Source organism: Ictalurus punctatus, chromosome 13 (assembly GCF_001660625.3).
Source record: "Ictalurus punctatus breed USDA103 chromosome 13, Coco_2.0, whole genome shotgun sequence".
Classification (NCBI taxonomy): Eukaryota; Metazoa; Chordata; class Actinopteri; order Siluriformes; family Ictaluridae; genus Ictalurus; species Ictalurus punctatus.
In genome coordinates, this window is record NC_030428.2 from 24331207 (window position 1) to 24352500 (window position 21294).

At 39.1% G+C, this 21294-nt stretch overlaps 1 protein-coding gene across 1 annotated transcript; it reads right to left on the reverse strand.

The window, feature by feature from the left end:
- Positions 1-2375: 2375 nt before the first annotated feature.
- Positions 2376-16400, reverse strand: fh (fumarate hydratase). Its single transcript, XM_017484050.3, has 10 exons — positions 16237-16400; positions 13813-13947; positions 11235-11345; positions 10754-10930; positions 9900-10082; positions 9363-9528; positions 8603-8806; positions 7246-7373; positions 6724-6877; positions 2376-3823 (listed from the first exon to the last, which is right to left on the reverse strand). Exons 1-10 carry the CDS (start codon positions 16357-16359, stop codon positions 3681-3683), a joined length of 1524 nt encoding a protein of 507 aa, XP_017339539.2. The 5' UTR covers positions 16360-16400; the 3' UTR covers positions 2376-3680.
- Between the last annotated feature and the right edge of the window lie 4894 nt (positions 16401-21294).

Consider the following 21294-nt stretch of genomic DNA (forward strand, 5'->3'; position numbering starts at 1 on the left):
AGTGTGTCTCATTCACCTATTTCACACACACACACACACACACACACACACACACACACACACACACACACACACACACCAATGGTAGCATTTGATTCTAATAATAATTGCATACAGATCGTTTTCGCTGTAGAGTTACGAAGCAAAACAAAGACCATGCAGTTACTTTTTATGCAACACTTAGCAATGTGATATTTCACTTAAGCTGCATGTTGTTGGTCTGATGTGGATTGCTGGTCAAAGTCGGTATATACAACTTTCTCCAGTGGCTTGTCCTCTGACTCTATTTTAGACTGATTATACTGAATATTAATTTCCCCTACACTTTGTCAGGTTTTCATGCAAAAGTCAGCATCCTTCCTTTATATAAAACATCTAGTATGAAGACAGTTCTAACATGAAATGCTAGAAAGAGTACTCTATGAGTACGGTGTGAACTTACATCAGTGCAGGAGTATTCGGAGCTGAAATTAGGCACTGTTTAAAATTCGATGCCTGTTGAGCTCCCACATGTCGCACTTTTCCGTTCCCTCCCTCGTGGCCACCTGTGCCACCAGGTAACCATAAATCCCCTTCCTGTCAACAGCCTTTTGGGAAAGAGCAGCTCTGGCAGGACCATATGTTACTTTGGCTCCCTAGTGCCCTTCACATCCTATTTACTTCAGTATAAATCAATACAAAGGGGCATAAATCTGAACCCAGGGGGCACACCCCTCCAAGGATGAGATTATAACTGGCAAGGGCATAAAGGCCAGGGAAAAAGAAGGTGAAATACCACAGCCTCAGAAGATGGAACATTCTGGTTTCCTCTTGGGAGAAGCATTGCAGAGATTCAGAAGCAATTTATTATTATTATTTATTTATTTTTTTTTAAAAGATGTGGAGGTAAACCTGTATTATACACCACTGCTATTGTATTTTGATGCAGATGTCTGCAAACATTCTGCAAACTGATCCGATTAGTAAACAATAATCTCACAATAATCTCTTCTCTCAGAAAGCTTAAATCTAGTTTAGCCTCCTTCATTTCCCCAGGAAAGCACATTTCCAAACACATTATATATTTACGTAGTAGGCATCCGAATTTTTTATATATATATATATATATATATATATATATATATATATATATATATATATATATATATATATATATATATATATATATATATATATATATAGAGAGAGAGAGAGAGAGAGAGAGAGAGAGAGAGAGAGAGAGACTTAGATGTTCCTTTTATGTCATCAGTCAATAGAACAAAAGAAAATTTCCATTTTTTGTTCGAGAGAAATGTAATTCAAAAAAGTAGCAGAGCACTTTTCACATAAAAACATTGCAGGCTGTGTTGCAATAACAGCTCAAGAGACAGAAACAACTGAGACAGGCAAAAGTGGAAGGAACAAAAGTGGCAGGTTCTCCAAGATGCTTTGGGGGGGAAACAAATTCGGGCACTCTAAAAATAAATAAATACGTTTTTAAAAAAATAAATAAATAACCAAAAGAAAAGACTTTTTCCAGCATAAGTGTGCTAAGATTTCCTAACTGATACAGTTTTAAAGAAAAAGAAAAAAAAAGGATGACATCGAATATGTATTTTGGTTAATGTTCACTGTTATTTGTAGTTTTTTTTAAAATGTGGAAACACGTCGTTTTATATATTTTGACGGCATCTTTGCATTTTTTTGCAATTTAATTTACAGATTCTCTTTGCCTAAATGATTTCCCAACTATTTACTCAATAACCCCCTTTGCGAAAACGAAATCACAGCAAAAGAGCTAGTCACATTATACTACCAAATGTAATCTTTCATGTTCAAGTACCACAAGAGGACCGGCTCTCTATCGGAGGAAAGAACAGGAGTAGAGCTTGTGGCTATGGTGTCTCACCACATTATGATCCTCAAACAACAAGCAGATTTTCTGCAGAGAAAATAAAAGCCGGAATCAGATCTTTAACATACGACACTACCCGGTGTGATGGTTGTACCGAGTGCTTTTTTTGCCACACAAAACATTTTATTAATTAACAGTCGGATTTTTATCTACCATTTGCTGTGATAGCTCAGATTAGGTTATGAAAAGCGAAGAAACTGTCTAATTTAAAAAACAAACAAACAAACAAAAGACAATGTGAATGTTATTAGATAGGTGTGTTTACTGTAAGTGTGAAAAAAACAAACAGTCGGCTGTCAATATAAATCAACACGAGAGGGCCTGAGGCGGAACCATGGAGTACGCCACAGCAGGCAAGGACTTAATCTAAATAAATACCTTTTATTTAATCTAAAATTTCCTTTTTGACCATATATGAGAGTCAAATGATCTCCAAGCTTTTCATTTAAAATGTAGCTGAATAAATAAACAGTGCACTGGCTGAAGCAGCGGAGGTGCATAACATCATTTAATTTCCATCATAACGTTGAGACATAACTTCATGTATGATAATCAAGTCAAGATAAAACCCTTCTAGCAAAGTTGGCATGTAAGCACCACAGCACATATACCTGCTAATATTCTTCACCCCTTCTGACCAGATCCTCAGGTTTTACACTGTGCGATTCCAGCGGTCTTACAAGATTATTACTCGTCACGTTATATATGAGATGATCCTAATAAAATCCTGTCCGAATTCATAACAACAGATTCTATAGTAAGTTGTCCAAATCAGCATATACACACACACACACACACACACGTGTACATACTATATTCTGTTTACGTCATCAACCTGTGCAATCCAGGGTCATGCACAAAGTCTCAATGAACAGAAACATTCTTCTTGAAGTATAAGGGTATTCAAGTACAAGTATAAGCTTGAAGTAATAAGGATCATCAGATGCCGTCCTCCTATTGGTGGCTTTAAGAACAACGTGGTAGCAGCGCTCAGACTTTGGGATTGTAAGAAAAAATTTCGGACACCGCAAGAACTTAGTCATCGCTCGTCAGTCTGGTCGCAACGGTGCTAAAACCGGCCGCCGGCTAGCACAGTACATTATGCACTGTAAGGTTTAAATAATATCAATACAGGACCAAGAATTGTGCGATTTCTGTCTGCAACAGACGGAACTCGTACAGTGTAAATCCAGTTAGGACTGCAGAATACCATGTTCATAGTGTTATAACACAGAATAAGAAACACTACTGACTGTACTACACCACCACAAATGAGTGCTTCACTACAAAGTCAAAGGGATTTGGCGTATGGTCCGAGAGGACACTTCTCTTTCTCTAATAATTGCTTGTTTGTGTGTTTTTCCTGATGAAATACATGAAATGTAGCAAAGTGAAGAAGTTCAAAAAAATTGCTCAGCGTTAAACCGCATTACGTCAGAACATCAAATAGCTTTCTAATATTTCGCATTTGTATTTCATCCATTTAGATTTTTTTAGCTGATGTTTAGCAAAGTTCATAGATGACTGTCGTTTTAAGGGAGTTGGACAGACTTTTCACCTTCGTGATTTGCCATGATGCTCTTGGAAATGTTCCAAAAGGCCCTGGGGGTCTGCCTGTATGCTCACAGATGGGAGACTGAAAGCCCAATTAAATGCTAAAAATAGTGGGAAACTCTAAATACATTCCTGGATTGAAAGAAAAGTGAAACACATCCCAAAAAGAAACGTTTTATTATACAAAGGCTGGCCTCACTGAAGCATTTCCACACTTTGGAATGGGAATAATTTACTTGGGGCCGAGCATGTCCCGGGGACGGACCCACTGTTCAAACTGCTCCTCAGTCAGGTAGCCCAGTTTGATGGCAACAGCTTTTAATGTTGAACCCTCTTTGTGTGCGGTCTTGGCGATGGTAGCAGCTTTGTCGTAACCTGACAAAGACAGAGAAAGAGAGATAAGTCACATACAAGTACATAAACCTGACTGTTATAATAAATAAATAAATAAATAAATATAAAATCTGGAAAGCACAGCACAGCTACTTCCAAATAAAAAACGTCCAGTTGTGTGCAAGAAAAAGAAAACAAGCTGGGGAAAAAAAGCTATTTCGACTTCAAAACATTAAAATACAAGATTTTCAGGAACATTAGCATGTTTGAAAGATCCTGGAGTTGGCAAGCTTTTAATCCCACGGAATTTCAGACATTTTTAAAAGATCAGCTCTTTATTTCTCTCTGAGATTTGTGCAGTCTGCACGGAGATCGTTTTTCTTTCTACGCGCTTCAATTTTTTGGATACTGAGCAGCTCTATTCATATTTCTTCTCCTCCCTGTAGAGAATATATTATATTACACTATGATATGAACTTTCTTCTAATAACTGATATCTGCTGCAAATTGAAAAAGCCAATGAACATCATCCTTCCATCTCCATCCTGTTTCCAAAAGAAAAGCATGCAAGCATACTATAATGGTTGAGCTTTGAGTAAACAGCAACACTGCTAATAAGAAAGTGGACGGGATGGCCTGAGGGGTCAAAAATGGCAAATGCTATGACTAAACTGCAGATTTTGGTTCCTCCACATTACTCGCATTACCATCTATACGTACTCGGCTTAATGCAGCCAGCAATAACAGCATGTAAAACTAAGCCCTGTTAAACGTCTCCATCCACGCAAGAGCAAATACTCATCATCTCATTAAAGCCTACATGCTCCAATTACTCCACTAGGAAATAATCGGATTTGAGTTCTTGTCCTGCATTCAGCGGCTGGAAAAGTCATGTCCAATTTGATCCCTACACCAGTTGTCCAATCTCCCAGTGTAGTTTAGTCCAACCAAGCACCTGATAGTCGACTGCTTGACTGGAACAAAAAAATAAATAAATGCAGCCACACCGGCCCTTTGCAGATAAGGCTGAACACCAGCTTTCTACATCATGCCAGTTAACCAAGTCAGGTGTTTCAAGAGTGTCTTCTCAGGGACAGAAATAGTGGCTGCCTTGCTTGGCCGGGCCATGGCAAGAACAGGCAATGCGTCACTTCTGTATTTGCAAGACTGATGAAGGTCCTGAACAAGTGTGAAATCCTGCTAGACTGAGTGAATATTAGCTGCTTCAATTTAACACCTAACAATCACAGCGATGTGTGAGATATAACCTCAGGTGCCCACCAAAAAAAAAAAAACCCCCCAGAAAAAAACAGATTTCAACATGTAGTAATTTTATTCCAAAAAGGTAACCAAGATTGAAAAACCAGGTGAGAGAGTACACCCTTCCAACTTCCACAATCATTTAGAGAGTAATTAGCAGCCAGGTGTTACTAATGAAATGCACAAGATTAGTTAATCAAAAAGTGTGACCAAAAAAAAAAAAAAAAAGTGTTCTGGAGCACTCAGGTGTGTGCCCACATCATGCCATGACCTCAGAGAAACAACTGTTACTGCTCATCAATCTGGGACGGGTTATAAGGCCATCGCCAAACAATTTGAAATTCACCATTCTACAGTGAGAAGGACTGTTTACAAATGGAGCGCCTTCAAGACAGCTGCCAATCTTCCCAGGAAAGGGTGTTCCAGCAAATTCATGATAATTCATGAGCAAATGTTCATAATAGTACAATCAGAAAAAGAGTGAATAAGTATGGCTTTCATGGAAGGGTGGCTCGAAAAAAAGAAAAAAGAGAGAGAGCGCTGTGCATAAACAAAATGCCCTCAAACATCAATGAACTGAAGCAATGATGTAAAGTAGAGTGGTCCAAAAATTTCTCCAGAATGATGCGAGACTGACAGGATCCTATAGAAGAGCTTTACTTCAAATTATTGTGCTAAAGTTGGTTCATGGAACTGAATGATAGGGTGTACTTATTTTTCCACCAGCTGGTTTCTGAATGTTGTTTTGTTGTTGTCGTCGTCATCACGTTATTTCTTTGTTTATAGAAGTTCCTGATGACCATACAATTGTTATTTAAACACTGAAACAAAAACATAGAATTGAAGGAGGGTGTACTTTCTTTTCCACCCATGACTATATATTTCACCAAATTAAACAGGAAATGTGTCTTACTAACTTGCCTTGGCTTTCTGCCAATTGTGAATGTAATGGGTAAGGCCATTTTGCCGCCTTTTGGTGAAATGTAATCTTTAAATGTAAATTTCTCCCTTTTCACTTTTAGGAGATTAGTTCAACAGACAAGAGAACAGTTCAATTTCAGAACAGAATGTCATGTAATGTTTGTTGGACAAACAGTTGTGTAAAGCTTTATTCTGAATTTTTATTTGTAACCCTCAGTTTGTGGATTTTATTTTAAATAATCAAAACAACAACAAAAAGCACTGAAAGTTTGCCCCGCCCATCCGATTAAGGGAAAAATAAATAAATAAATAAATAAAATAAATAAATCGGCCAACTAATCGAGCCCCCCCTCCCAAACGTCAATAGAAAGGATGATTTAGTATCTTTCTTGAATGCAGCAGCAAAACAAAACAAAAAAAATAGTTCAGACATTAAATCTAGTCTCTCCTGGGCTGGTGACTTCATTTACTGTCTCAAGATTTAATTTTTTATTCTGTTTGAATTCCTATTTATTATTCTCCCAACACTTGTTTAAAATTACATTATAAAGATTAAAGATGATTTTTTTTTTTGCTGTTTCCCCTTGATGACTGAGATGAGCAGTGAAACAGATGTGGACAATTTAAAAAAAAAAAAAAAAAAAAAAAAAAAAAAAAAACACTATATGGAAGTATGTACAACTATCAAAAAGAAAAGCCTGGCAGAGCTAAAGCTTGTGAAGGAGCGCTCTCTAGTGGCCGAGTAATGATAATGTACTTGCCTATGTGAGGGTTGAGCGCGGTGACGAGCATCAGAGACTCGTTCATCAGTTTGTTGATTCGATCCGTGTTGGCCTGAATCCCAACCACACAGTTTCTCGTGAAGGAAACTGAGGCGTCGCCTAGCAACCGGGCGGAGTTCAGCACATTCTTAATCTGTGCAGAGAGACAGAGATGTAAGAAACAAGCGATAAAGTTAAATTCCTGAGGATAGAAGGCCTAAAAACCTGTGTAGTTTATAGAGGTATAGTTCTAGCGGCTAATTGAAATGGCACAGCTGTATTTATATTACGTTTTAGGGCTGGAGCATCAAATATTTTTGGCTCCATGAAATCCTGTTCGGACTGAACGACTGTATATAAACCTGTGTGTCATGTGAAAACGCTACTGAATGATCAAATGTATTGAATATTCACTGCAGTCCTATCGTGTTTATAAAAGCAACAGGAACATGGTAAAGAGTAGTGAGCAGTGCTGAGAAATAAAACCAGCAGCACGAGCGTGTGGAGGCAGACGATACTAACGATCATCGGCTTGAACACGTTGAGCTCGAAGTGTCCGTTGCTGCCCCCGACTGTGACAGCCACGTGGTTCCCCATCACCTGAGCAGCCACCATGGTCATGGCCTCACACTGAGTGGGATTCACTTTACCTGTTTCACACACACACACACACACACTAACACCTGTATCCTCACATAGAACATACACAGTTAGCAACTCTTCCATCACCTGTGCGTAATACACATCTCACATATTATCTCACTATGGAGGGCCACTACCGGTCAAAAGTTTGTGGACACTCGACTGAAATGTTTCTCATGATCTTAAAAACCTTTTGATCTGAAGGTGTGTGATTAAATGTGTGAAATCGGGTGTTGTAGACAAAAATATAATCATGCTGACGTATTCATTTTCAAGAAAGATTAAGTAACAAGACCAAATAATTTGATATACTTTATATCCTGAGCTGCTGAGAGTTATCCTGTAACTGTAAGTCACAGTCCGTGACTGCCGTGTCAGTTGTTCTGGAACTGGTGAAAAGATGCCCACGGAGATGTCATACGTCAGCTCAGATATGTTAAACGCCATCAAACTGATGGACGACGTTAACAAACGGCGTTACTTCATAACTGCTACGAAGCGAGATCTCAGCATGAAGATTTTCACGTGCTGCTGTACGGTGAATGATGATCTTCATGAGGCTCTTTCTCGGTCACTGCCCTTTACAGTGCTGCATTCTGAGGAGGTCAGAGGTCACAGAGCGTCTAAAAGAAGACTTGAAACTTAAGAACGGTTCCAAAGGTGCAGAAGAAGAGCCGAACCAGCTGTAACGCACACGCTCGAAACAGGCCTGCACGTGTACTCGAGCTCTACACCCATTTATAAGGCGACGGAATACTATAAACCCTAAAATTATCGGTATCCTAATGGGAAAGTAAAGAAATAAACATAAAAATAAAATACAGTCAAATACAGTGGAGGAAATGAGTACTGGATGCTTCAGCACCCCCCCCCCCCCCCCAGTAAATATATTTCCAATGAGGTTATTCACATGAAATTATATTAACTCAAGAAATCCATAAACGTTAAAGTCCATAAACAGAGTTATGTGAAATAAAGTGGAAAAGAAATATTTGCATACAAGTTCATGACCCTAAATGAGGAAAAAGTCCAAAAATTTCAAAGACAAAAAGAGATATTCACTAGCATCTCAAATGTGGAAATGGGTCAAACTGACCCAGAACATAATAGCATTCCTCATCATGGGGTCTGTGTGTAATCAAGATATCAAAGCATAAAAACATGCCAGCAAGTAAGACTAATATCCATTTACCCTGAGTCTTGTGATGTGATTGGTTGATGGGAATATCTCACTCACCGGGCATGATGCTGGAGCCAGGCTCATTCTCTGGCAGGATGAGCTCCCCGAGGCCTGAGCGAGGCCCTGAGCCTAGGAAGCGGATGTCGTTGGCGATCTTCATCATGCTGACGGACACGGTGTTCAAAGCCCCACTCAGCTCCACCAGGGCATCGTGGGCCGCCAGAGCCTCAAACTTATTTGGTGCGGTCACAAAGGGCAGGCCTGCAAACGATCACACAATAACGTCAGGTTTTTCTGACGTGATTACACGTGATCAGGGTCTTCTAGCAGGTCAGATTTTAAGATGAGGCACTGATTGATCGCAAACTCTCCAGGTAAAAAGTCCTACTGTGAGCGCACCGCTACATCAACAACACAAACAGATCTCACAAGTGATAAACGCTCTGGCACAGCAATGAAACTCAGAGAAGCAATACTCATTGAGAAAAATTACAACCATCATAAGGTATGTCAAATCAACACACCATTTAAAAATCAACAGACTGCAGCCAAAATATCTGACATTCTAAGGGACGTGATATTTTTATAGTCTTATACATTTTATTTTCTCCAGGATCAGACTGTTCTTCATGACTAGCTAAATTTAATACAATCCAAAGTTCAGCAGCAGAAACTTTAGTCACTGTGTGTGAGATGCACATGGGATTTCATTCAAATGGTGTTAGAGTAAATTACAAAAAAAGATAAAAGTGTGAAAAAAAATACACAGGTTTGATAGATCTCAGCTAGAATGTCTGTGAAAGTGTGTGTGAGAGACCTGTGAGTGCTGCGACTCGGTCAGCCACTTTCTCGGCAAAGCCGATGCGAGTGTTTAGTCCTGTACCCACCGCGGTGCCTCCTGCTGCCAGCTCATATACTCTGGGCATCGACGCCTTCACTCGTTCAATACTGTATTTCACCTGCTGCACATAGCCTCCAAACTCCTACACACACACACACACACACACACACACACACACACACACACACACACACACACACACACACACACACACACGTGTTAATATGTGTCTTCTTGTTTTTCCATGTCTACATTTACTACACCTGAATTTCCCCCCTTTAAATGTGAAGACGGTAGGTCCTCCTAATCTCGGGTAAAGCCTTTCTCAGGCATCATCCTCATCCATCACATGTCGGATGTCGCTATATCAAAGCTATGGTTTCCCACCTAAACATCTCTTTCGGCTTGAGTAACCTAGCGAATTACTCAAAAAAAAAAACAGATTTGCTCTTATAAGTAAGCCCTGCATGGGTGAATATAACATATGAATCAACGTTGATTTTTTTTTTTTACCTGTCCGAGTGACAGAGGCACGGCGTCCTGTGTGTGTGTGCGCCCGATTTTGATGATGTCCTTAAACTCCTCGGCCTTGGCGGCGAGAGCGTCGTGGAGCTCCTGCAGGCCAGGCAGCAGCACCTCGTGCACTTCTTTAGCTGCAGCAATGTGCATGGCGGTGGGGAACGTGTCATTAGAGCTCTGAAACATGTACACACAAACAAGCAAATTAAATTTATGTTTATTAAACGCCAAGCGATAGAGAAAAACAGATATTTTTAAAAAGTGCAATCAGCATAAAGAGTGTTTCTTTTAAACTGTTCCTAGACAGATAATCTGTGTTCCTATTAAACTGACACTAGTGCGAGTCACACAAACATGCTTTCTTAAAAATACTTAAAAGGCATTAGTTGAAGTATTTACATAAGCAGAACATACATAAAGTAGTACATAAAACATACTTTAAGCGAGTTTGTATGCACGAGGCTCATGAACGAGAAATAACACACGACAGACTGTGTGCTTGGACAAAGAAAAAGTGAATATTGTAATAAATTATACAATTATTATAAAACTTTATACAGCACTTTTCATGCATAAAATGCAACTGAAAATGTGCTTCACAATGAAACATAATAAAATGATTCAAATAAAAACAATAATAATGAAACAACATTAAAGAGAAAAAACATTCAAAAAATAAAAATAAACATTTAAAAAAATAAAATAAATAATAATCAAATAGACAAAAAAGGCATTTTGTAAAAAGATTCAAACGATCTATTAAGATAATTAAGATAATTATTTTTGCCTACGATAATGTTGGGTTGTGTGATGTGGGGAGAAGCGACGCTTTTCATATAATCACCCACCTGGCTCTTGTTGACGTGGTCGTTGGGATGCACGGGGTCTTTGCTGCCTAGTTTGCCCCCGAGGATCTCGATGGCCCGGTTGCTGATCACCTCGTTGACGTTCATGTTGGTCTGCGTTCCTGAGCCCGTCTGCCACACCACCAATGGGAAGTGCTCGTCCAGTTTCCCAGCAGACACCTGGGCATGGAGGCACAGTTTGAGTTCGAGATACATCAACATCAACTTCTAACGCGAGCTCGTCAACTTCTAAAGACGACTGAGAAAGTGCAGCAGAAAAAATAAATAAATAAATATTATAAAAGCGCATGCAGCAGGGAGTGAAATCTTGTACACTAAACATAGAGCATTGCAGCAATGTAATTAGCATTTCACATAGCTATGCCAGGAATAAAATCACTTGGGGATGTACTGTTATGTCAATTAACTTGACAGTTTTCTGCCTTTTCCTGCAGTATTATGACCGGAGAGCCTTTCCATGTACCTCATCTGCAGCCTGCACAATAGCCTCGGCGATCTTGGTGTCCAAGCCGTAGTCCTTATTCACCTCGGCTGCTGCTCTCTTCAGAATGCCAAACGCTTTAATCACTTGGATCTGAATCACACACACACACACACACACACACACACACACACATTTCGACATGGATAGAAGTAAAAGTGAGCACTACACCCTGACACACATGTGCTAAAGCACACACTGACAGTATTTATTATTGAGATAGTGAGTAGCCAGTTGCAGTGTTTTGGCCCTGTAGTCCAGCATTTGTGCGGCGGTCTGAGAAAACTTCCGCCAAAAATACTGAAAATTATATATATCCCCCCCCCCCGTGTATAACATTTTTTTACACATCAATTTAGCTATGTATTAAAAATCAGCCAAGTGTGATTCCCTCACACAGTCAACGTCACGCTTTAATCCGGTTGTCGTATAGATCCATTCCAAAGATGAACAGCATACTGGAGACTACAACAACAAAGTACTGCTTTTAAACGCGTTCTTAAATAGTTATTTCTATTAGGTTCCCAAGCATGGAAAAAGTTTTCTAAACTTATCCGAGACGCTAGCCAGACGTTTCTCGGCTCCGAACGCGAGCTTCAGAAGACCCTCCCTGGTACTTCTTCATGGTTTGAGCATGCATCTGCTATGATTGGATGAAGTAGTGTGGCCATTAAAGAAAAGCTGTCTTGTTATCTGATTGCCTAGAGCAGACCAAAAACCACATCGGTGGATTGAACTGATTGGCATGACGTGAGAACTGTTTCAGAAATCCACAAATAAATGCCGACGGTTCCACAAATAAACAAAAAAATACATTTGTAATATTTGTGCATCTTGTTTTATTTATATGCGGATCACGTTTTATTCCTTTCATGCGTAGTGTCTGCTCTTATGGACGGTCAATTTAAGGCTTTTTTTTTTTAAATTTTAGGAAAATATAAGATGCAAGTCACATCCAAATCGCTTGAGAGCATTACTGAAAATTAACTCTTAAAACTTCTACAGCTCTCTAGAGTATTCGTCACCCTCAATCTTTAATAAATTTCTACATAAAATTTTTGAAAATAGCACAAAAAAAAAAAAAAAAGGACTCAAATTTGTCGGACTCCACTGATTGCTTAAACTAGTGTTGTTTTTTTTTGAGAAGATGAATTTAAAAAAAAAAAAAAACATCCTAAACTTTGTAAATTTTCAAAAATGATCATTTTCTAAACTTTTGTCTTCAGCATTACATATTTTAGACCTGAAAACTTTTGGACATTGGAAGATTTCGTTTGTGTACCATTTCAGGCATACAGTTTTTGCCTTTATTTACTCATATAGGAAAATCCATTAACTTTTTAATATATATATTATATTGAGACAGAATCAAAAAATATATACTTCATCCAATTTTAAGTTAAAAAAAAAAATAAATAAATAAAAATATATAAAAGAATCTGGATATCCATGAAAATGTTATATTTATGAATCACTTACTGTTTAATGCTAGATCTGGTTTTATTCTTGTGGAACTCATGTCACTTAAGCTACGTTCATACAGCGACTCGTAGTGACGAAGCAACCGGAGTCCATTCATTTTCAGCGAAAGCTGCCGACGTCCGGCAACATGAGCGACAACGACCATTGGCGACTAGATGTGGGCGTGGTCCAGCGATGCGACAAAGTTGAGAAAAGTTTAATTTTATGTAAATTTGGAGCGACCCAGTGTTAGCGACTACCAATGGGAGCAAAGACAGTAGATCTGTGATCCGCCATGCTTCCTGGGAGTCCGAATTGTTTCGTGAACCCAGACAGTCCGGCTCTTGGGCTTTCGTCACAGATAGACGACCTGCGAGCTCAAACTGCTCCTCCTTCATCTCATCAGATATGATACATATATACGCTGATATTGCGCGACCCGCTGATAAATATTACTATGGCAACGAATAGTAGGACCGCCTACTGGCAACTTCATAGTACAGTGAATGGTGTCTACGTGAACGTAGCTTTATTTGTACACGACCAGTCAAAAGTTTGGAGACTGAAATGTTTCTCATGTTCTTAAAAAGCATTTGATCTGAAGGTGTGTGATTAAACGTGTGAAATTGGTGTCGTTGACAAAAATATAATCGTGCCAACGTATTCGTTTCTTTCATTAGAAAACAAACATTTTATTTACGGAAAAATATTTACTTAAACGGACGACTCGAGTGAAATATTTGGAAAAGCAGCCGATGAGTGTCCAGCGTCGGTGGGAACTCCTTTAATACTGTTTAAAAAGCATCTCAGGGAAATTCCTCAAGAAATCGGGTGAGAGAACACCAAGAATACATTTCTGGAAATTCTAGGCGAAAAGGACGTCTACTTTGAAGATTTATTTATGTATTTTTTTCACAACATAATTCCCATAGTTCAATTTGTGTTGTTCCAGAGTTTTGATGACTTTATTATTATTCTAAAAGGTGGTGAAAATAAATAAAGAAAGGATGAGTGTGTCTGAACTTGTGACCGGAAGTGTACATTATGCAGCAAACACCCCCCATACTCTACATCATGTTTTCCCTGCTTTAGGACTTACCGGCATCCTCTCGGTCACTCCGCCGATTTTGAAGTTCATGGTGGAGCGCACGGTTTGAGCTCCGTAGTATTTATCGCTCGGCACTTTCAGCTCCCCGAAGGTGTCCCGTTCAATCCTGTAAGACTCTGAACTCGCCTAAGAGTCGACGTAAGAGTTAGAAAGATGATCAGATCGCTTTGCTAGATATATAAACAAATCACTGAACCTCAAATTGCTCTCTGCTCCTAATACAAGTGCATCATGAGGTGCAATACAAAAAAAATATTTTTTTTTATTTAAATTTTTTTTACCTAGGAAGTCTCTTGAAATTAAAAATATCTCTTTTAGAAGATATTCCTGGCCAAAAATGGCAGATTAAATATACATACATTAGCACAATAAAGAATTAAAATAACATACAAAGTAACACACACACGCACACACATTTATAACTAATGAGGTTTGGTTTAAATTCATTATATTCAAGTGACCAGTAAGACTTGGCAATACAACGATAAAATATCATGATCATTTTTTTTTTTACCCTATTAAAGTCCCCTTGAAGTGTGCAGCGTTATTCAATGTGTTGATTCAATGTGTTTCCACTGAAACAGGAAGTCGGGGCGGGACATATCGAGTGGCTCCTCCAGCTTTAAAAATAGTCAATAGCGTTTGCGTACCTCAGAGCTTGGGCTAAGCCGTACTTGACAGTACAATTTATTTTTATAACGTTCGGGGTGGGACACTTCAGATTCTAGAGAGCGTTTGATTGGACAGAAAATCTGACCAGATGATGACTGCTGATCTGTATCGGTGGCAGAGATACGGTAAATTTTTAACACATATATACTCAGCAAAGCGAAAAAATAATCAATCAATTAATTAATTAATTAAAAAAAAATAAAGAAACGTCCCTTTTACAGGACACTGTATTTTAAAGATAATTTTGTGAAAATTTAAATAAGCTGTACAGATGTTTATTGGAAAGGGTTTAAACGATGTTTTCATGCTTGTTCAATGAACCATAAACAATTATTGCACATGCAGCTGTGGAACAGTCCTTAAGACACGAACAGTTTACAGGCGCTAGGTGATTAACGTCACAGTTACAATAAGTTAGGACACTAAAGAGACCTTTCTACTGACTCTGAAAAACACCAGAAGAAAGAAGTCTAGGGTTCCTCCTCTCCTGCGTGAACATGCCATAGACCTGCTGCAGGGAGGCATGAGGACTGCAGATGTGTCCAGAGCAATAAACTGCAATGTCTGTAATGTAAGACGTCTAAGACGGTGCTACAGGGAGACGGGGGGACAGCTGATCGTCCTTGCAGTGGAAAATTATTACAAGTAACCGTGTGTCCCTCAGACGTGATCGAGAACTTGTGCACGCCTCGGTGGAAGAGTGGAGGAACATCTCACAGCAAGAACTGACCAATCTGGTGCAGTCCATGAGGATGAGATGCACTGTAGTACTTAAAGCAGCTGGAGGACGCCAGATACTCACTGTTACTTTTAATATTGACCCCCCCTTTGTTCAGGGACTCATTACTCCATTTCTGTCCGTCACATGTCTGTGAAACTTGTTCAACTTATGTCTCAGTTGTTCAATGTTTTTATGTTAATATACATATTTACACATTTTAAGAAATTTGCTGGAAATAAAAACAGTTGAACGTGAGAGGAATTTTTTTTTTTTGTGCTGAGTTTATCTTCTAAATGTGAATTTTATCATTGTTTTGAAGCACACTGGCTTATAGATAACCTTAAGGTGAACATATCAAAATTGAGGTTGTTACTTTTAGTATGGATTTCACGGGGACTTTAAGTAGTGTTCTTTTTAATTAATACAATGACATTATTTTATATATCAAATTGCCCATGTATCAGGACTAGTACTCGGTAATTCTTTCAAAACAAATTACGATAAAATAAAATAAAATTGTTATTGCATTTGCCCAATGAAGTTACAAAATCAAGCTGCAATCAGACTTTGACCTTGTACAAAACTTTCTACCAAGCATGTCGCATACCAAATTTAACCACGTTTCTGCACTCACTCATATTTAAAAATATATATAATACAATTATCCCCAAAATATAAACTAATATCAAACAAAAACCCAAACACGCTAACACGTTTAATTCACTGTATGCTAGTTTGCTAAAAAGATATTTCCCCTACCCGTTTTCGATAAATCCCACCCCTGCGCGATGATTGGCTAATCCCGTCTGCTACCTGCAACACGATTGGTAAACCTCATTCTCTCAATGCATGATTGGTAAAGACTAGCCAATTCTAGCACAGAAGGCGGGATTTGTATGAAAACGATTACGGTTGCTAATATCACAAATGCTAGGCTAGTAGGCTAGGCGATGGAAAAAGGTCATCTGCAGCTATACAGGAGACATGACATTGTATTTAAACACTGTAAAATATGAGTTTACCATCCTGAGGCAGCTGCGTGATAATCCTGGCGTCCGGCTGTGGGTTTTAGCGACAGTGCAGCGCGGCAGAGCCGAGACCTGGCTGTTAAATCGCGGCAGGTTTCTGAGTGCGGTGCGATACATGGCGGTGGTTAGCTCGGTTTCTGACACAGGGGCGGAACCAATGTCAGCCAACCGGCATGGATATATTAGGGGCGGACACATATAGTGGAGACACCGGGTGCGTCTCAAGTCAAGTTGACTTACTTGTTTGTATTTGCATTGCGCGTTGTTGTGGTCAAAATCAATCAATCAATTAATCAATCAATCAATCAATCTCGCTTATCCTACTGGGTCGGCGGGGACCTGGAGCCTATCCCAGGCAGCTACCATCAGGCACAGGGTGGGGAACACCCTGGGCAGGGTACCAATCCATCACAGGGCACAATCACATACAGATTTACACATTTTGGACATGCCAATCAGCCTACCATGCATGTCTTTGGACTGGTGGAGGAAACCAGAGTACCCCGAGGAAACCCTCGCAGCAGGGGGAGAACATGCAAATTCCGCATGTGAATGTGCTAACCACTAAGCCACCATGTGCCCGGTCAAAATACAGTTCAGTTAAAATCAATGTTAACCCAACATACATTAATTACTCTGTGTGATATACCATTGAGGACAGCTAAAAGTATGTACCTAACTACCATATGCAATTGAGGTTCTTCCCCAAACTCTTGCTACAAAGGTGGAAGCGCACAACTGTCTAGAATGTCTTATAAGCTGTAGCGTTACAATTTCACTTCACGGGAACTAAGAGGCCTAAACCTGTTCCAGCATGGCAATGCCCCTTTGCACAAAGCGTTGGTGTAGAAGAACTTGAGTGGCCTGCACAGAGCTCTGACCTCAGTACCTGACCTCACCAATGTTGGGTAAATTACTCAAAAACATAATCCACAACAGATTACTAATTACCACTTTAAAATTGTAATCTGATTACATTACTGATTACTGCATGTAAAAAGTAATCAGATTACTAATTACTTTACTTTCACGTTACTTTCAAAACCTATAAAAAATACACTACAAAGTGAAACTCGTAGTTTTTTCAGTAATTTTAGCGTGTGTCAGTGTATGACATGATCAGAAAAAGTTGGTTTTATTATAAAACTTGCCTCGGGTGTTATCACTGATTATAGGAATACCAGACTGATAAAATATAAAACTTTTCTAACTAGGCTAGTTTGGTGTCGCTAGCCAAGAGGAGGAACAGCTAAGCTATCATTGTATGGGTTTAGCTGCTACAGTGCCGTTATAAAGTACATTATCTTTCCTTACGCTCTGCTCATATCATGTTCACGTAAACTGGAACTCATAGACATTTACACACCTTGTTTTCCTGCTCAGTATCAGAGGATGCTAGTGTTTCAGTTTCAACCACTTTACTGGTTAAAAAAAAAAAATCGGCATATTTCCATTTTTCCTCACACTGACTGTGAGCGAGCGTTCGGCAAAATTGAGAGACTGTCAGCCAATAAGACACAAGTGTTTCCACGTATTTTTCTGTAAACCCTGGCTGATTGGTCTCGCCTCTTTTCACTGAAGATATAAAATTACAGATGGTCTTCTTCTACAGAAGTTCAGTTACGTAGTGACGAACCGCTCCAAGTGGAGAATTATTCTGGCTAATGAGAAAAATCTTCAGGGCAAAAATGTGATTTATTTAAAAAATGCGTCTTATTTAATATTGTTTTCCTAACATTAAATTTGTAACACAAGTAATGTAATTTTATTGACATAAGTAACTGTAATCAAATTACATACATTTAAAATGTAAATTACTGTGTTATCAGAAAACGTAATTAGAATACAGTAATGCATTACAGCCAACTCTGGACCTCACTAATGCTCTTGTGGGTGATTGAACACAGATCTCAGCATGTCTGGCAGACATCTCATCATGATGGCAACTCATCAGCTGAAACGTAATCCCAACATAACTGAACTGCTGTTCTTCTCAGATGATTCATCCCCATGTCAGAATCTTGTGATCTCCCTGGACAACTCTCAGATCTCACCTTCAGACACTGCACACAACCATACACAATCAACTGTCCTTTCCCTCTCACATTGCTAATCTGATACGCTCATGTCGATTTCTCCTTTACAACAACAGAAAGATTCATCCATTTCTATCCATACAGGCCACTCTGGTACTTGTTCAGTTCCTTGTCATTTCGAGACTGGTCTACTGAAACTCGCTCCTAGCAGGTCCACCTCTGAGCACAATTCGACCTCTGCAACTGATCCACAATGTAGTTGTGCGACTTGTGTACAACCTTCCCAAGTTCTCCCACACCACCCCATTGCAACACTTCTTCCACTGGTTTCCTGTGGCTACCAGAATTAAAACACTGATACTTGCCTACAAAGCCAAAAACACACCAGGACTCACTTACCTCAAAGCTCTTATCACACCCGGCACTACACCATGCTCCCTCTGATCCTCAAGCACCGCTCGACTGGTCCCACCATCTCTCAGCGTATAAGGAAGGCATGCATCAAGACTCTTCTATGTTCTGGCACTCATGTGGTGGAATGAACTTCCCCTGGATGTCCGAACTTCTGATGCACTGGCGGTCTTCAAACAACCACTAAAGACCTACCTCTTCCTAAAATACTTAAATTAGCACTTTGATAAAGGTGTCTGCCAAATGCCATAAATGTGAATGTAAATGTGCTGTACTGTACTGTAAATACACTATAAATGTAATACAGATCCACAGTCACGCTGCAAAATCGATTGGAAAGCCTTCCCAGAAGAGTGGAGGTGATTATAACAGCAAAGAGAGACTAAATCTGGAATAGGATGTTCACAAGCACACATGGCTGTGATTGTCAGATGTCCACATACTTTTGGCCATATGGTGTATAAAGTGCAGTAAATCATTGGATGTCCATTATGCACATACAGAAATGTACACACATAACAATCATGTCTGTAAAGAGGTGCTGTAATTAATTAATGATGCAGAGTTCATAAAGACGATGTTTTTGTTTGTTTGTTTGTTTTTCATTTTTTTCCCATTTCATTTAGTTATATCTCAGTAACTATGATCACTATGATATGGTAAATCATTACTATGTTTTAAACACAACATCTTCATAGATTTCAAATCATCCTTTCGCGTGTACAGCTTTTCTGTCTCCAAGCTGTCACCATTCACTATTCGTAACATATGGTGATCATACGTCCTCTTTTCCTGGACCTGTCCTCTTTTTCGGACCTTAAAAAAGCGTCCGGCCGGGATTTCTAAATTTAGTGGTTATGGTCTACTACTGCATGGAGTGTGCGCAAATTTGCATTGCTCTAACCCCTATCTGTAATTCCTGCCTTCTCGCAAACCGATTGCTCGATTATAAAAGGCATGCAAGAAATACCTGCTTCTCAACCATTGGCCTACTCTCAGCGAACACGAAGGATGTTCTGTACGGTGTCAGATAGTTGCTTGACGAGAGCAGCAAATACCAGCTGTCCTGAGTCGAAACAATGCCCATGGTCATATGAGGTCATTTTAAATTTCATGTTATCACACTGCTTCCTATTACATGGACATTCAAATGTGTAAATGATGGCAGAAGGTACACTCATGACATCTAATATTTAATTTTATTACATGCACATTCAAAAGAATGTAGGAAAAAATGTAATAATGTGGGCGGAGTGAAACCAATTTTATTTATATATACTTATGTGATGCTAATAGTGTGTCTTTTTCATTGTATTAAATTCAGCATTCATAGTAACACTGTTTCGAACACTATTAAGACAAAATTTCTGGATGGAGACAAGTACAAAACTGAAGAAATAAAATTAGCACTCCTAGTCTATCCTAATCAAGTAACTCACTAGGTAGTACTGGTATTAGACACTAGATAGTAATTTACAAAGTCTAGAAGTTCAAGTTGATTTGAGACACATTGAAAGCTTGTTCTGGGGAAACAATTAGAAGTAACACACAAGCGGCATGTCAAAATTATAGACAGAACCTGACGATCACAATAATGACAAAATATTAGTGTATATTAATGAAATAATAATGTTAATGTCACGTGAGTCTGTGTTACAGCATTTTATTAACAGACAAAGGACACAGTTTAAAACAAACTTACTTAAGTTAGCTGTATACTAAGCAGATACTTTACATTTTGCTCGATGGTTTATATATATATATATATATATATATATATATATATATATATATATATATATATATATATATATAGAGAGAGAGAGAGAGAGAGAGAGAGAGATGATTAGGTCTATACAGTATATGTCTTCAGAAGGTGGTTCATATGAAAGCACACTGTAATGAAATGTGTACATTAACCTTCGACCTTCTGGAAGAAAGGACGTGTAGTTAAAATCAGTTCATCTGGTTTGTAAAGGGAATATGATCATTACTTTAGGTCTTTTGTTTCAATTCAATTCCTTTTTATTTGTATAGCAGTTTATACAATGGATACTGTCACAAAGCAGCATTTGAGAAATATAAATTATGGGTATAAATGCTCATTTGGGGCCATTGGCCCGTGGCCCTGTGTGTGCGGAGTTTGCATGTTCTCCCCTTGATGCGGGGGTTTCCTCCGGGTACTCTGGTTTCCTCCCCCAGTCCAAAGACATGCACGGTAGGCTGATTGGCATGTCCAAAGTGTCCGTAGTGTATGAATGGGTGTGTGAGTGTGTATGCGATTGTGCCCTGCGGTGGATTGGCACCCTGTCCAGGGTGTACCCCGCCTCGTGCCCGATGCTCCAGGTTTCCCCGTCACCCTGAAGGAAGGATAAACGGTATAGAAGATGGATGGATGGATAGGTGTTCATTTGATCAATTTATCGCTAATGAGAAAGCCAGAGGTGATGGTGTCAAGGAAAAACTCCCTGAGATTTCATGAGGAAGAAACCTTGAGGTGGAACCAGACTCAGAAGGGGTGACACTGGGTAGTGTGATCATAAGTCATTTCTCTTAGACAACTGTATACTATATCGTCAAAATTGTATGACCAGGAGCTTAGATG

Coding starts and splice junctions, on each gene's coding strand:
- fh (XM_017484050.3), bottom strand. CDS start 16,359: ATGTATCGCACCGCACTCAGAAACCTGCCGCGATTTAACAGCCAGGTC. Junction 9,529..9,899: donor TGCCTCTGTCACTCGGACAG/GTAAAAAAAAAA, acceptor GTGTGTGTGTAG/GAGTTTGGAGGCTATGTGCA. Junction 3,824..6,723: donor CGCGCTCAACCCTCACATAG/GCAAGTACATTA, acceptor TGTCTTTGTCAG/GTTACGACAAAGCTGCTACC.